Genomic DNA, 17832 nt, shown 5'->3' on the forward strand with positions numbered 1-17832 from the left:
TATTGTTTCGGAACCAAGGTTTCAAGGTTTAATCCGGAGACGGACTCCCAGAATCAAATGCTTCATAAGACGGGTACTCTCTCTGTAGGAGTAGAATGAGTGAAGATATAAATTCAAACAAACATAACATACCTTTCGGTCCACGCGTGAGTAGAAACAATATCTACCTGGTAGTAGACGATATTGATAATGAAGGGGTAAATTTGTCCAAGAATCACCTGATGGGACAATGTTGAATGAGATGGTTCCTCGTGGTCAACACTACCAGTATTATCAGTAAATCAAGTAATAAGAGTACGAGGCAAAACGACTCATACCAAGGTTTTTAAAGCCACCCACCACCATTTAGTCGAGGAAAAGGAGGTTATTGATAAGATGTAAGACTTACTAAAAAGTTGGAGGGTTGTTCGATTATTTGCTTGCTTGCTTGCTTGCTTGAGTGCTTCCTTGATTGATTGATTACTCAAATATCCTATTGATGGTTGTGACATCAAGTCTGATGGGTAATATGCATCCTCGTGATGTACATACAACTGTACATACAACTGTACACACAACAAGTATGTTATGGATTCATGACCCATATACAAGATACTTGCGTAGATGCTTGCGTAGATACTTGCATAGATACTTTTATTCAACACGTCAATACCTACCACCCTACCTACCTGGGTATCCTACCCACCTGGGTATCCTACCCACGATACGGAATAACACATCGGCTTTTGGGATACATCATAACCAAGAATATGACAAAGTGCTACTACCTAGATTTGAAGCTAAGTACCAGTTGAGTGGGAAAAAGAAGGTTTATGAAATGAAGAAAAAGATGGAATACTTGGGTGAAAGCAGAAACATTGAATTATCTTTCCAGATGAGAAAATGAAGATGTAGATATCATTCTCTGATATGTTGTTGTCGATAGATACACTCAACAAAAAAAGAAGAATTGAAAAATTTCACTCCAAGACGCGTTTGTTTGCGCGTTCAACCTTCCCAGCTTCCTCTCGAGACTATTTCATAGGTCACCTGTTCCAAAGACTGGTTGGCTACGAAAGAAGAAGAGGTACCTTACCCAGCATTGATAGCCTTGTAAATGAGGCAAGTGCGACTTGTGATGTGGGATATCCGAGTATTCCGTTCCGTATTTTATCAAAACTGGAGCTGCTTCAATGATTTTCATATTCCTGAATCCACAATACTGTATCGATATGATGACTCTTTTCCAATAGTGCATGCTACTTCTCGAGTCACATTCCGAGTCCACCAGGTCTAATCGGTTCCGCTTGAGATTCAATTCAAAAGCAGCATCGAACAATTCTTGACTTTCTTCTACGGTGTAGACAAGGTTTCTCCAACAATTACCTAGGTAGGAATCTCGCCAATTTGGGGTCAAGGCTACGAGTAGAGAGATTTGAAAAGATCCTTGATGCAATGGAAGAGGCATATATTCACGTACCTACATAGGTAATGCTCTCGTACTCAACAACAGCACTTCGGATCGACTACAGTACACCCGTAGATGACTCACCTATCCATATTTCTTCAGACCAATGTCAATATCTCATCCCACTCCCACTCCCTCACGGTGCCTCACCCTCACTCACACCCAAAAATGGATGACTCCAATTTTCATATATCCGAACTCAAGATCCAGACTCATTCCACACCTTGCTGCGTAATACAAACATGCAGAAAAGCCTGTACTCCGTAGAATAATTGAAGAACTTCTCCGATACCGGCTTGGGGGAACATGCTAAGCTCCCCCGCAAACACTCTAAATATTAGAATTCTCCACCCAGTCCACTGTTTTCAAGAGTCACAACGTCAAGATACCCAGTAGGAATTCCTTGGACTATGGATCTCCAACTTCGAAGGAAGATCCCCATGTTAGATACTTGTCCTCCTTTTGTATTATACAATGTTCGGTGGGAAACGTGGACATGAAGCAAAAATTACAGCAACTTCAATTCACGCTTCAATGGAGAGTTTCCCCTGGTTTCTGCTACTGCGAGCTTATCAAAGACATTTAAAATGTTGATGTACATGTACAAAAGCAAAAGGCATCCCAGGTAAATCTACAAGCTACAAACGACACTAATCACTCGTTAACCATTACCCGAGTCATATGGTATGGGCGTATGGATACCGTATAGTAAAACAGTGAATGGCAACACGGCAAATCTCAAAGATACCCTTCCTCACTAATCAAAAGAAAGATGACCACCAGGTGGACTCTTCCCTTCCTCGGCCTCGATTAATAATTCGATGTTTCTCCGAATTTAATTGCGGGGAAAACAACCTCATCCCTTGTCCACTTTCTGCAGTAGCTCAATAGGTGTCCGATCAATCACTAGTTAAATAAAGTATTCTGAGTCCGGAGTATGCACGCACGGTAAGCCTTGGTTTTGGTTGATTCAAAAGCAGCTCAACATCTCTTTTGATATTTCTTTTCGGTTGTTCTCTTGTGCTTCTTACTCTTACTCATCTCTCTCACCCTTACATTTTGCCTTCTGGGGTGATATAAAGGTGTCCTGTCAATCGAGTTTGGCCTTTCGGCGGTAGTCAAGAAGAAGGAGTATCACAATGGGGTTATTTGGATCAAAAAATAGTAAGTGTCGACTTGTTCTTTGCTAATCATTTATATCATCACCATCGTTATTCTATCACAATAGCTTTAGAGCTCCAGTATAAGAAACAGACTCGATGGCAAAAAATTTGTCTGGATGTCTGATTGATCAAGCGATCTACCTAGGATATAATACAACATCTCAGCTCAGCTCAGCTCAGCCCAACCCCAGAATTTTACGTTTTCCGAGATGAATCTAACTCGATCCAGAAGAAACGGGATCTTCCCCTCAACCCTCATTATCGGAGGATCAAGAAGCCGCCTACAAGGGAAATAATAGCTATGTACCAGATATTCCATCCGCGGAGGGTCAACCAGAATTCGATGAATTGCACGTGGTTTGTCCCCCGCATACAACGGAGGCAAAACTTATGCGAACAATCGATTTACGTGTGATTCCATTTTTGTAAGTAAAGTTTCCTATGTATCCCAAAATCTCATTCTGACTATGATAGATGTATCTTGTATCTTTTGGCCTTCTTGGACAGAGTTAATATTGCCAATGCCAAATCTTTCGGATTCTCAACAGATTTGAAATTAACCGGCACGCAATATAACACTGCCTTAACCATCTTCTTCGTACCATATGTCTTCTTCGAAATTCCATCCAATATCCTCATGAAACGTCTAAATCCAAACATTTGGCTTTCGTCCCTCATGTTCCTGTTTGGTCTCGTTAGTATTTGTCAAGGACTCGTACAAAATTTCTCCGGTCTTCTCGCAACCCGCTTCTTCCTCGGTCTATTCGAAGCCGGTATGTTTCCAGGTTGTTTCTACCTCATCGGTATGTGGTATAAACGATCTGAAGCCCAACGTCGCTACTCCTTTTTCTTCAGTAGCACCACATTGGCTGGAGCATTCGGTGGTCTTCTCGCTTCTGGTATTGGGAAAATGGATGGATTGAGAGGATATTCCGGTTGGCGTTGGATTTTCATCATTGAAGGAGTCCTTACCTGCGTTGTCGCCCTAGCATTCTTCTTCCTCATTCCTTCATTCCCAGAAGATGCAAAATGGCTCACTCCAGACGAAAGAGCATACGTAAAAGCCCGGCTCCAAGTAGACCAAGGAAGAAGCGCAGCAGAGCGCAAAATTACTTTCAAAGACGCATGCAGGGTCTTCAAAGACTACAAAGTCATTCTTGGAGGCTTCATGTATTTCGGTATGATCATCCCAGCCTACGGATACGCATTTTTCGCCCCGGGTATCATCTCCACCTACGGTTACTCCCCAATCCAAACACAACTCCACAGTGTACCTCCATGGGCGTGCGCATTCGCGTTCGCAATGTGTATTGCTTTCGCATCGGATTTCACACGTCATCGATTTGCATTCACCGTCGCGCCGATCTGCGTCGCAATCACCGGTTTCGCTATCCTTCTCACCGTTCACGATAATACTAAACTTCAATACGCTGCGCTTTTCCTCGTAGCTATGGGTGCGTACTCTGCCATGCCGGTTATAGTCTGTTGGTTCAACATGAATCTCGGCGGTCATCATCGTCGCAGCGTGGGCACGGCGTGGCAAGTCGGGTTCGGTAATATAGGAGGAATTATCGCTACCTATGCTTTCCTTGCGAAAGATGCCCCGGAGTATAGAATGGGATATGGAATCTGTTTGGGATTCTTGTGTTTGAGCGCGATGTCATGTCTGCTTTATTTCATGGCGGTCATGTTTGAGAATCGCCAGAGGGAGAGGAGACCGAGGGATTTGGGTCTCACAGAGTATGAGAAAACGGAGTTGGGAGATTTGAGTCCGGATTATAGGTATTTGTTGTGAGGGGTGTTGGACAGTGATGATGATGATGATGATGATGATGAAGGAGGTTGGGGAAATGAAATGAGATCAAAATACGAAAGTGGTTAATGGGCAATGGGCAATGGGCAATAATGAAACGAAAGGATATGATATGATATGATATGACAGTATACGAATCGGCATGTATGTATAGCACAGAACGATCGATACCAAAAGTTAACGGCTGGGAGGGAAAACGTGGGCGTAGTTTTAGTTTGAAGGGTGGAGAGAGAGGGTATTTAGTTAACTATGGATACGTGATTCATGAATTGAATATAACATCATCCTTCACATATCGAATCTCATATGCGCATCGATTGTTTTGTTCCTCCCTCTTTTCTTTTTCGAAAAAAAAAAATCGGGAGTGGGAAAGGTAGATTTTGTGTCTAAATCCGTTTCTCGTAAAATTGGATATGTAGCTCCGAGTCTTTGAGTTTTGGAGTTTGGGATTGGGGAAAAGGATGAGGGAGAGCGGCAAGTGAAAAAGAAAAGATGAAAGCCCTGGAGGGTGTTGAAGAATATATCTGGGAAGAGGAGGGGACTTGGGTGGGGCTAAGGGGGAGAGGGGGAGCGCTGGAGGGAGGAGGGGAACGGTAAGTTGGGAACGAGAAGAGAAGGAGAGGAGGATTGGGATAAGGAGTAATGAGATATGCTCGAGTATTCTTGTTACGAGGGTATTTTGACGATATTTGGAGGTCTTGGGATACTTTTGTGGTCGAACGTGAGTGTAGCTTCTGTGTTTCATGTGGATTGAGAATTACGAAACATTGATTTACAGTCTAATAATCGAAGAAAAATATTTGGCTATATCGTCTATTTCAACTGAAAACGCACACTGCTCTATGAGATGCCATATAGCTACCTAGGAATCTAGGTAGATAGTGAAAAGAAGATACTGATGGTTCAAGGATTGAACATGTTTCGACGAGGCTGAGGAGTTGAATTGAATAATAATATTTGGAGATATCAGATGAGATAGGGGGGACCAATGAATTCTCGCTTTCTTTATCAGCGTGGAAAATCTATTACAGCGCGCTCAGAAATTTTTTAATTTTTCAATTCCAAGCAACGATTCCTACCTTTTCGACAACGACCGGATGTGAAAGTTTATTGCCTCACTATACCAACAATATTCAAATACTATAAAATGGCTCGGGAAAAGTGGACAAAGAAGACACCAAAAGGTGGAGATGCGCCAAAATCGCAACCACAAAACAACAAGTCAGACAATAAACCCAATGATGAGGACGTGTTAGAATTGTGCAAGATTCTCCTCCCAGAGATGCAGGAGGTCATCAAGAAAGGAGTGGTCCCTCATGATAGCATATTACACTCAGTTTTCCGCAACACATTATGTACAGTTGGGGGTAGTGCCGGTGATCAGGAGTCTTACTGCGAAAGATAATCCTGCATCAGCTGAAATGACACACCCTGAAGGTGTCACAGTCAATAAACTTACAACTGCAGTGGTTGACTTGTTCAATGAGAATATAGTAAGGAAAAGTGTAATCAATCACCTCCCCGAGCCTCTATCTCACTCCTCCGAACCAAGCGACGATAAGGGTCGAAGCCTAGCAATGGTCGAAAGTCAGAAACATATGCGTCTTGAATTCCTTGTCACTTCAGCGTGTGTTTGCTATCATGCATTGTGCTAGTGCCTGACATCAAATGCGATGCGAACTGACATTTGAGCTAAGTAATAGGAAAGTGCCCGTTGAATTGCCTTTGAACGAGAGGATAGTTTTTATCATGAAAGAACACGAAACATCTGATGAGCCTTACTTGACACAAAGCGACTTCCCAGAGTACATTTCGATATCAGAGGAAGTGTTGATGAGAGCTTGTCCGTTCATACGAGCGGCATTTAGCTACAAGGATGTGGGCAAATTTGACGATCTGGATGACATCTGCATTTACGATCCTGCGTTTACAGCGCACCGAAAAAGATGTGTTGCGCAACGCAAATTGGTTTACCTTTCAGACTTGGTACATTCGTCGTTTCGTGGTACGGCAAAGCATTTGCACTCTGTATACGATTTGAAAAAGATTGACAAATGGACAGCCGATACGTTTTGGAAGCATACGAAGTCGTGGATTTTGTTCTTGAGGGGAAATGATTTCAGCGAGAACACCTCCTCCACTGCAGAGATGGATGAAGTATGCATGCTTGCAGCGTTCTTGGGGGCCAAGAAGAATGCAACGACGGCGTTGAGAAATACATATCAGCATCAGAAGGACCGTGCCACAAGAGAGAAACTACATCCACGGCCTCAGACACTGCTGAAGCATGAGCCTGGAAGAAAGAGAAGTCCTCCTGAGAGAGCAGTTCGAAAGAGTGATTATGTTGCAAATGATACATGCAATGAAATGCTCGGTAACACTGGTTGGCGAAGCAGAGACGATTAGATTTCTGATTCTAATCGAGTTGCATCATAACTGCTGCTGTGGTGGCAATACTTTGGGTTTGGGTTTCACTTCTTTGGATGTCTCGCATCATAGGTCAGCATTGAGCTGCTGGCGTAAAAAGGTTCATTGGTTCTGTGGTCTGGCCAATACATTGGGGAGCTCAAAGAACAGTATCATCTTAGGCTCTATCTGGGGTATGCGAAGGATCAAAAATACAACAAAGTATTGAGGGCAATTGAATGTCTCGTTCGGCGTTAGGGCATAAGGAGAAAACAATGAAACCAAAGATTGCTGGAAGTATTTAATGTTGGCTGGGCTTTGAGATATGGACAAAGTAAAGGGTACCAAAGAGCGTAGAACAAGTTTTGAATACCCAATTTCGATTGGAGGCAATAAATACACTGGAGAGCTTGATGTATGGATATATTCTCAAGAAATATCTAATGTTTAGTTTTGATGAGGCATTAAAAGCAACTCTAGGGGTTGCACCATTACCTCCTCGATCACAGATATTAGAATAAAAGGGAGCAAAGTTTTGTTACAAAATCAATCCTAAATGGCAGTGAACTCACATATGAAGAATTTCATCTCAAGAGGAAAGGCCATGGGAAGCTGTAAAGCGAAGATATTCTCATATCAACCTGAGCTTCGTGGTTGCTCGACCCACCGTTTTTGTCGATAGCTTCGGGTAATCATGGAGACAACGGGGCAGTGAGAATAACCATAAAATCATGTAGTATCATACCCATATGCAACCCAATCTCCAGTAAGATCTCTTGTATGTATGAGATACTCCTCAACATGGCGAGCATTGCGAGGATGGCTGGTCGTTCTGATAATGGATATAATTCCGAATAATGGGCTCCCGTGATTGGTGGAGTCGTCCTGCTTTGTCAGCCCCGCCGTGAACCTGCATGATCTGCGCCTCTTTTATTTCGTGCCTTGCAGATTTCTTCAAGTTTTCTACTGTTCTTCTGCTGAATCCTGCGCTTTTAATTGACATGTACTTCTTGCGATAGGTCACTGTACCATTAGGTACCACGCCATTATTCTACACCGAGTGCACATCCGGTCAGAGTACAATCTACAACCTAATATCTACATGATTGACCACACAAGACTTCGGTTCACCGGGGCTACTCCCTACGGCGTCCCTTCCTTACCAATGGAATGACTCCGTTTCCCCGTTGCAGAAGCTTCATATCTACAATCATAATTGTGCCTTGACCTACCTCGTATCTGGTACTCGGCAAGGAGCGGGGCTAAAAACCTCGATGCATCTTACTCCTCCCACTCTACAGATTCAATTTTTATATGCGAAGTTCGCTGTCATGGGCAATCCACTTGCGTCGCTGTTAATCGCGCAGGGGCAGCAAGGCTGCCTAAAATTTCTTCAAGTATTTAAGGAGATGAACCCATTGCAAACATCATCTGTCAACTCAAATTTTATCTTTCTTCGTTTACCACCACTCATTCATTCATAGTTGAATTACAATATGTTGTTCTCTGCAGCCTCGATTCTACTCCTCACAACACCCGCTCTCGGGCAGACCCTCAATGCCTGGAGACAAACCGTCTACGGAGAAGGATGCTGCAGCTACGCGGTAGATGGGAATGTAACGACTTACGATGAAATTGACTCTTTGCCAGAACGCCTTGCTCTTCTATTCAATTTTAAGGCCAAATATATCGGTTTTTACGTTCAGTCCTCCGGTGATTACATTACCGATTACTATGTTGAAGCTTATGAGCCAACGACGGGCAAAGATATTATTGTTGGAAAGGTTTCCGGCGCTACCTCTAACTTTACTGTTGTCAATTTTTACAACTCTGCTGGCGCAGCTGAAATCTCCACAGACACGATGTTTTTCCATATCACTGGAGCATCTGATGGAGGCAGTACCACATTTGTGAACGAGATATATCCCATCTACTCAGGCGACACCATTGTATACCCCCCCGGACAATCCGCTCAACCCTCACCAACCCAAACATATACAATTCCAACACCGACTTCAACCGTTTTCCCCACACCCACAGCTCCAGGTATAACCCTCAATACCTGGCCCACCATCTCCGCCACCAAGCCCTTTGTCCAGGACGCCGCATCCTCATATGTCGATGGAAATCCATCCACCGGCTTAGTCTCCTCACGATATTTCCTTCTTTTCAATAACCCAAGCACATACGAAGGATTCTACATCTTATCTCAATCGCCCAACTATATCACCGACTATTACATCACGGCACAAAACCCTATCACATATGCGAATGTTGAAGTCTGTCGCGTCACGAATGCCACGTCAAATTTCACGCTTTGTGCATTTGTGGATGAGGATGGGAAGGCAGGGTTTAGGAGTGCGACGATCTTTATCTATCAAGATGGTGCGGAGCAAGGGGAACTTAATGAGGTTTATCCTATTTGGCCGGGCGATGTGGTTGTAGACCCTAATGTTTAATTTCGGAATGAGTTATGATATGATAATGATAATGGATGTGTTTTTGTTAAGGCAGGGGTTGACTGAAAGGCTTTTGGGAGAACTTTCAGGAGAAAGGGAGTGTATATCAAAGATTTAGATATGTTGGGACCATAAAAGTGATGAACAATGTCAGCTACCAAAATTTCTCTCCATCCCTTGATCTTTTTCTTTGTTAGTATTTCCCACGAGCTGAACTTCCATCTTAGTTGAATACCGCAGAAACTTCATACTTTTGTATATGTGAAGTGACCAGGACTTGAAGCTCTTGATCTTCCGCAGGCATGTACATTCTTAAAGTTGCGTAACAGTATCTTTTGTGAGGACTTGCTCGGAATACATATTCTATTTACTGAAAGTTGCACTAAAGGTTTAAGCTATTTCTCTTGAGTGTGGAAATGATAAGAGATCGGATATTCAGCACAGTCTTACAGATAACAGAAGATTTCAAAACTAATTACGCTGGAAGTATAGTTTGCTGATTCTTTAACCCCTCTTTTTCCAACACTCTCTTGATCTCTTTGCATCACAAAACACCTTCATTTCATTGTCTCTTGCGCCTCAATGCTGGGTGTGTTGTAGGATGGGATTTGTATAGCAGAGGGAATGGAATCTGGAGGATAGATAAATGCCATCCAGAGATGCTTTGGGTATCTCCACAGATCATGTCTTCTCATCGCTGTGTCTTGCTCATGTCTGGTTGATAGATGTCTGGAAAGAGAAGGGGGCCGAGTGTATGGAATTGACTATGAATTGAATCGGCTGAGTGCGACTGATGATGAGAGTTGATGACAGTAAGTTAAGATGATGAAAATGGTAGATGGACGGGTATTATTGCTTTGTGATCTCTCCATATCACTCCATGTTCTTCTAAAGTATCCAGTATTGTAGCATCTTAGTTGATAAAATAAGGAGAAAAATTTACGAGTCAATGCTGATCAGTTATGAGTTAGCTCAGGAGTTTCTGTAGAAGAGCAAATACACTCCCAAATTCATAAGTATTAGATAAAACCACAGTCGTGTATTATAAAATCTTGAGTCAAACTGAATTTCAACAATGGATCAGATAAGAAGCGCTCTTGAGAAGGTGGACGGGTGCAATGCTACATTATTTATGTAATAGTGAATGATTGTGAAAAAATATGTGATCATCCAAGCATTTACGGAGATTTGATCATGACATGTATCCGTCGTGATTGTTAGCCTCAGGATTTGGTCACCTCAAGCACTTTGCCTACCCAACCTATAAGTCGGATACCCCACTTTCTGGCCACCCCCCTTTGGGCCACTTTTCGATCACTTTTTACACCAAAAATGGAATTTTTAACTTTCTTATTTATGAATAGAATTTAATAAAAATTTATATATATATAATTTAGATCGATTGAAGCTTATTCTGAAATTTTTTAGATTTTTAGGGATTTTTCTGTATTGAGATCTAGAGCTTCAAAATATTGATTTTTTAAATTTATATGAGAATCACATTGTCACGGGGTGACACTAAGCCCTTTCTGTTCTGTCCTGTCCTGCTATATATGTAAGAGTAAGGTAGAAACTTCCAATTCTACCTCCTAATCTTTTGGGCATTTAGCTCAACAGTAAAGCTTCTGAATACTCCCAGAAGTGATCCCATAACATTAGATAGAACTACCCTTAGTTATAAGTGGAGCTATATGGGGAGCCCACTTATAGCTTACAGGCCATTAGTCTGGAAACTAGCATATATAGATCCTGTCTGCCTATCTGAATGCTTGAGGCATTAGAATCCAGAATCCTGAATCCTGAAACCTCCTATGTAAGTGATGGTATAGAGACCATACCTTAAGGAGGGGGGTATATCACAAGGTAACACTAAGCCCTTTCTGTTCTGTCCTGTCCTACTATATATATGAGAGTAAGATAGAATTTCCAGTTTTACCTCCTAGTCTTTTAGGCGTTTAGCTCAGCGGTAAAGCTTCTGAATACTCCCAGAGGTGATCCCGTGACACACATACAAATTTAGAATTTTTTATAAAACCTTTAATAACTTTTTAATAACAATTGTTAGAAAAAAAACCGTATATCTTTTTGAAAGATTTGAACTTAAATCTATATAGAAATCCAAAAAAAAAATTAAAAAAAAATTAATAGATATAGAGATATAGTATACAATGAGTTTAGAGTAGTATAAATAATCCCTGTCATTTTGAGGGTACCCCTTTAAATATTTATTTATAAGGAATTTTCTATTTTTTCTGAATCTATCAAGTTAAATATATTTTAAATTTCTAATAAAATTTTATAGTTTATTTTTAGTAATTTTTATTAGAAAGTTATTTAAGATTTTATAAAAATTTCAAATTTGTATGTGATTCTTATATAAATTTAAAAATCGATATTTTGAAGCTCTAGATCTCAATACAGAAAAATCCTAAAAAATCTAAAAATTTCAGAATAAACTTCAATCAATCTAAATTATATATATATAAATTTTCATTAAATTATGTTATATATTGATAGAGATATTAATAGGCCTAAAAAGTGATTTTTGGTATAAAAAGGTGGCTCAAAACAGGGGTGGCTTGAAAGTAGGGTACCCGATTTAGATGTGTAGCAGATTATTACTCTTTTACTATTTTAACTGAGCTATCCTTCGAACACTTGGTGTCCCAAGTTATGGAGCTCCATCTCTGCAATTCAATTAAATCAACTTACTGTGAATCCTATACACCTTTGTAAGTAACACCACCCGAGCGTGGGACTACACATATGTATCTCTGGAGACTCATCTTGTAATAGGCAATTATTAAACTTGGAAATTTTACTTTCCATCTTAATATAATTCTAGCCCTTCGGGACATCAAGTCTTCTTAGGCTCTTATCAAACCCCTGTTTCTACATGTGACGATTACTTTCTACAAAGAACGATAGATAGAAGATGCCAGGATACAGATACCTATTCCAAGAAAGAAAGGAAGCAGAGAAGAGAGTGCAGATGGAATAGCATAGAGAGAATCAAGGGAACATTAGAAGCGGTATGGAGCTCAGACTTCGTATGAGAATGCTCTGCCTACCCTGCACGGCATTTACATGTGATCCATCTCGACCCAGCCTGCCTTAAATTTCTCGATCATTTCACATCTAAAAATTATGAAAGCCATTGAGAAATAGGTATCGATCTCTTGCCTCTCGTTTTCTTTCGAGAGGCTGGATAAGTGGATTTGTCTCCAAATAAAGTCAGCCGTCGGGTCGTGGCATAGCAATTTTCTTATTATAATATATGTATAGGAATCTCATGCTGTAGTTGAAAGAGTCAAGCTTTTTTTTTCATTACCAATTCCTGAGCTATAGAAACTCTTCAGAAAATACTCGATATCGATGTGGAATTTGAATTCTCATAGGTCATTCAAGTAAAATTTGTCCAACACACGAGCTGCTCTGTGGTTTGGCTGCGCAAAAGTAACCCTTTCTGTATGAATAGTCGCTAATAATCCGCTGAACAGACAAGATGTTAAAGGTAGTACCTATTCTAAAAACTACTCAACAAACCAGTCGTCTGTTTTTTTTTTTTTAAATATCTACGAACTATCTGCCAAACTAAATTATATCAATTTTGAATGGATGATTTACGAACAAGTCAGAATAACGATTATTTCTTCACCAAACGCTCGCTTAGATCCTTCAAGTATCCACTCCTCACATGATTTTTCCACGGCTTTATTAACCAGAGCCATTATCCGCTTTGCTGGCATGCGTCGTGTAAATCATCTACGGTTCTCGAGTGAATGCTGCAGCAAACCTTATGGTTATCCGTAAACTTGATTTCATCTACAGGTTGGTAATGATAGACACTAGGGGTAATAGCAGGGCAAGGGCGAAGTGGTGTGGTAAATTATTTTGACATTACAAATTTTTGGATATGGGATGATTCCTCTTTCTGTAATGAGAACATGAGAATCATGTATAAAAGAAAATACCTGCAATAGATCCTGTCGAAGGGTACCTAGGTCCCTAGGTAACACATCCAAAAGTTAAATTATGTAACATATCTATTAATAGTATTCACTATTCATTCAACCGTCAAGATACTATATGTATTTTAACCGAGCATATATCCCCAACAAAAGTCCACGGTGGGTGGTGAAGTGGTTAATCCCTCTGCTCCGTAAGGAGAACTTGTTTGTATCGGAGATAATAGCTGTCGCAAGTTCTCCGCCCACGGAATGATCTGTTAGTATCGGAGATAATAGCTGTCACAGATCATTCCAAGTGTTTGTTTTTTGCTTTTTCTATCTTTTTGTGGAGCTCCTTTTATGCTGTGGTTCTTTTGCAGCTTCCTTGGCTTCATGATAAGTTGTGTGATGACAGTCATCTGACTTCACTCTTTTCGATCAAATTCAATATTCTGACGAGTGTTGTGGACTGGTAGAATGCCATGTAGCTACACACGAATGTTACAGGTCACAAGGTTTTATTTCTTGACTATTGATGATTGAAGATATCAAAATTCACTCCTCTAATAAGCATATAACAACTTAAATTAGGCGAGTATATCCAACAAAAATCCACGGTGGGTGGTTCGGTGGTTAAAGCCATCGGCAAGAAGCAAAATCTTGTTAGAATCAGAGATAATAGCTGTCATGAGTGAGCGGCCCACGGAATGCGCTTGTTAGAATCAGAGATAATAGCTGTCATGAGACATTCCACGGATTTTTTTAAAGTTTTTTATTTATTTTTTGTGGGTCTTATTTTGTGTTGTGGTCTTTCACAATTTCACTTGACGACAACGTACGCGATGGCAGGGTTTTTGACTTCACGCTTTTACGATGATTTTTCACTTTTTGAAGGATGTATGGAATGGGAAAAGACCATTGAATCATACAAAAACAATGGTTTCAGGTTGCAAGATTTTATTGACTGTTTGTTCGAGGTCAAAGATTTCAACATTCACTCTTTTACTACGCTCATGAGAAGTACTTCAACTAGACAAGTATGTACAGCAAGAGCAACGGTAGGTGATGTTATGGTTAAACCCGTTAATCCTGGTGAGCTTGTTAGGATCAGAGATAATAGCTGCCGCAGATAATTTCAAGTGGCTTTTTGCACTTTTTTGACTTTTTGTAGAACTAGCTTCTTTGGGGGGTAGGGGGTGGGGGGTGCGGGGTTGGGTAGGCGCGTAGTCTCGCTTGATGATGAACTTTGCGACAACTATCTTGACTTGACGTTCTTTGAAATTCCACCCTTTTGACGGGTCCTGAAGTGGGGCAAGGCCCTTCGACAGTGAATCATATATTTCTGATATTCTCTTCTGTCTCAAAGTTTCAATATTTCAAGAGTACAAATTGCCGTTTGGAGCATGTGAGTCATGAAGCAAAGAGGATAATATATTGCAAAAATAGGAAATGTTACAATATTACAATGTTGGCCAGATAATCAGAGGCTTCTGATAAAGCCTGTGATTCAGCCGCTATCTTCACATTTGCAGATCAATATTCACGCAATTAGATTGGCTTTTGCAAATAATCAATAAATACTAATGGAAACAAAGACAGCTGCCTCAGGTACGAGGACCAGTGTTAAGGTAAATTCTGCAAACTCCCCAACCAGACGACATGATGATATCAAAGCAATCGCCTTCCTACATACATCTTTCTCTATTCTTCGCTCTCCCTTCTTTGACCAGTGGTAACTTATCTTCGTTAAATCTTATCATGAATGAAAGATGTCCCAAATACATTTTTCTTAAAGTGAAGAAGAGTAAGACCCGTATCCTCCACTCATAAGAGTCATCAAAGCATCGCAACTTTCTCCTCAATAGAACCTCAACGTCTTTGCCGCGAAAGACTTAATTAGCGTTCAGTATCAGGATTTTCCATCTTGATCTTCTTGCCCGAGGGTCTTGAAGGACCTGCAAGAGAACTAGTGTTGCTGTTAGTGGTTGCAGGTCGCTTTTGAGTTACCGCTGGACTAGCGGCAGAGCTACCCGAACTTTCAGAATTGGGCACTAGGACGCGTGGTGGGCATTGTGTGCGTGTTGAGCTCCGGCGGCGACGGAGATTCGGTTGTGGTGGTCTAGATTGTCCCATGGCAGCACCCGATCCTGGATGCGGCTGTATATTACCTTGAGTCTTACAATTTAGTTTTTTACCGTCATTCTGAGGAGCGGAAGCAGCAGGGACGTTAGAGTTACCTCCCTGAACAGCGTTAGAGCCACCTGCTTGAACAGCGTTAGAGCCACCTGTCTGAACAGCGTTAGGCATGGCAGAAGATACGATGCGATTTGCTCTGTGTAGGCCGTGAGTTAAGGCCGGGACTGAAACCGTGAGAGTGCTGACCATTCTGCCTGTATTACGATCAGAGGTGGGCATAGGCGCATAGGGCTGTTTGAAAGCAGGATTTGTGTTTTCAGACCCACTTGATTGACTGTCGCTAATCTCCAAACTACTAGCAGCTACAGACATACCGGTTGATAGTCTAGCACCTGTTCGAGTGTTTGTGGCTCGACGAGTAGGGTTATTACCAGGATTTCCGATGATAGAAGCATGACCAACAATACCAGTATCTGCGCCAACGGGATTTTGTCGAGGGCGAGCGAGTTGATTAGCGGGCTGAAGAGCTGCGGCTGGAACTGCGAGAACCTGAACTGGGTGATTACCAGGAGGTGGTAATCTGTAGCGCATAAGCTCTAGAAACCCATCACGATCCGTCGTGCGTGGGCGACCTAAAGATTCAGTCAGTCATAACTATAGGGATCGATGCTCAAAGATACATACCACTAAGATCCCTTAGCATGTTATTCATGCAGGTTTTATATTGCCAGATATGGTACGCCTGTTGGAAAATTTCGGCGATAAATTGGTTAGGCTCTTCATTCTTCAAATCGGCTTCAATTTCTTGCCAAATGATCTGAGCCCTACCGAGAACATTTTCTTCAGTTAACTTTTGCTCTTCGCTAGGATCATAAACGAAGGCCAAGAAACCCATTGGACCAGGTCTAGGGCGGGAAAAGATCCAACGCTTGAAGAAGGCATGATTCTGGATGATCTTGAATAGTTGTCCCCAAAGCGCAGGCACCAAGTTGATACCATGCAGATTGAAGGATTGGAGCTCATTGATGATTCCTCGTACCCAAGCAAAAATTCCTCGGCGTTCCATAAGTCCAATTTCTACAACGGTATGGTTACCAGACAAGAGTGGCTTTTGAGGTGTGTCAAAGGAACTGCATATATCATCGGCACGAATATCAATAGGACATTGTGGGTGTAAGCGTATTCTAAATGCTAGTTCTCGCCGGGGAGCTGCGTTAGCCATACCAGGTTGGTGATTTACGTTAGCCATGCTGATTGTGTTGATGAAGCTCGAATTTCGATGGACAAGGAAGGTATTGTGTTGAGAATATTGATTCTCTTGATAGTTTGGTGAAGAGGTAAGTTATTCAGGGAATTGATGGGATTGTTATGTCGAGAATAGTAGGAAAGAAAGATTCACGATGGAGTAACTTAGTGCTTTTAAGAAAATTAAGGAGGCCCAGTGCAGACCCGTAAGTTCAGGATAATCATTGAAAGCACTGTACATCAGCTGTACTACAACTGAATTGTAACTAATGGCACCAAGCTGTAGATCTAGCCCCTCAATTCAACCTATCAGGTCTTAAAAAATGAAGAAAAGATCCGTGAGACTTTGCTGATGGCCGTACTTATTTAAGCCAACTACGGCTCTTCGACATTGGAAATTTTTCTATACCAATTTAATAAAATTCACAAAGCCCCTACCACTAACGGAGGAAAATCGATGAAGAGTCAGCCGTATAGAAACAAAAACCAAGCAAAAAATAGAGGCAGATGAATCAGGTTCGATCTTAATTATTCGAATAAAGATAGTCAATGATGAAATATTAAGTCTAAGCATGTGTAGTCTGATACATAATGATTGAATGTAATTGAGAGAGGATTTTCACCTTGAGATGTGTATGATGTTATCTTTCATAATTTAAGCGAAACTAGCGTGTGCATTTTCAAGGTCAAGTCGACAGGAGGTACATAGTAAGAAACCAAGATAATGGAGGGATATTAGACTCTACGTATTATAAAGCAGTTAGTTTGTCTGGGATTAGCATCAGTGGAACATCTTCATGCATCAATGAGAATTGTTAAAGCAGAATCTTCAATATTTGAGACTAGTGATTAATTTTTTTTGATAATATTCTAACTGAGTGAGAATCTGAATTATCAAATTGTTAGGTTCATCAAGCCTCCATCCGGACTATTGAAAACTCTGGCAAAAGTGTTTGATCTTAGGACTGGAAGTTTCTCAGATTTCACACACATGAACACGGTATATGTACGGAAGTGATTTGTGTATTACACAAGAGTATTTGATATGAGCGTTGTTGATTGATTTACAGGAAACTAACAACTAAAACTAGAAATTATCATGGACACAAGTTGGCTCTGAATTAATGAAAACCTCCGAATGAATGAGAACCAGGGGAAAAAGTTGCGAGACTTGAATGCCTAGAAAGCATAACCGCCGGACTACAAATTCATG

The 17832-nt window shown here is 41.1% G+C and overlaps 4 protein-coding genes across 4 annotated transcripts; 3 read left to right on the forward strand and 1 right to left on the reverse strand.

The window, feature by feature from the left end:
• Window positions 1-2414: 2414 nt before the first annotated feature.
• Window positions 2415-4720, forward strand: EAF02_003456 (uncharacterized protein). Its single transcript, XM_038899504.1, has 3 exons — window positions 2415-2611; window positions 2840-3035; window positions 3085-4720. The coding sequence occupies exons 1-3, from the start codon at window positions 2587-2589 to the stop codon at window positions 4403-4405; spliced, it is 1542 nt and encodes a 513-aa protein (XP_038760431.1). The 5' UTR covers window positions 2415-2586; the 3' UTR covers window positions 4406-4720.
• Window positions 4721-5570: 850 nt separating this feature from the next.
• EAF02_003457 (uncharacterized protein) lies at window positions 5571-6829 on the forward strand (the record flags this gene model as incomplete). Its single annotated transcript, XM_038899505.1, has 3 exons — window positions 5571-5732; window positions 5785-6050; window positions 6121-6829. The coding sequence occupies 3 exons, from the start codon at window positions 5571-5573 to the stop codon at window positions 6827-6829; spliced, it is 1137 nt and encodes a 378-aa protein (XP_038760432.1).
• Window positions 6830-8325: 1496 nt separating this feature from the next.
• EAF02_003458 (uncharacterized protein) lies at window positions 8326-9288 on the forward strand (the record flags this gene model as incomplete). Its single annotated transcript, XM_038899506.1, has 1 exon — window positions 8326-9288. The coding sequence occupies one exon, from the start codon at window positions 8326-8328 to the stop codon at window positions 9286-9288; it is 963 nt and encodes a 320-aa protein (XP_038760433.1).
• A 5846-nt stretch (window positions 9289-15134) lies between these two features.
• Window positions 15135-16623, reverse strand: EAF02_003459 (uncharacterized protein; the record flags this gene model as incomplete). Its single annotated transcript, XM_038899507.1, has 2 exons — window positions 15135-16006; window positions 16059-16623. The coding sequence occupies 2 exons, from the start codon at window positions 16621-16623 to the stop codon at window positions 15135-15137; spliced, it is 1437 nt and encodes a 478-aa protein (XP_038760434.1).
• Between the last annotated feature and the right edge of the window lie 1209 nt (window positions 16624-17832).

Source organism: Botrytis sinoallii (genome assembly GCF_014898435.1).
Source record: "Botrytis sinoallii strain Bc 23 chromosome Unknown BSIN_005, whole genome shotgun sequence".
In the NCBI taxonomy this organism is placed as follows: domain Eukaryota; kingdom Fungi; phylum Ascomycota; class Leotiomycetes; order Helotiales; family Sclerotiniaceae; genus Botrytis; species Botrytis sinoallii.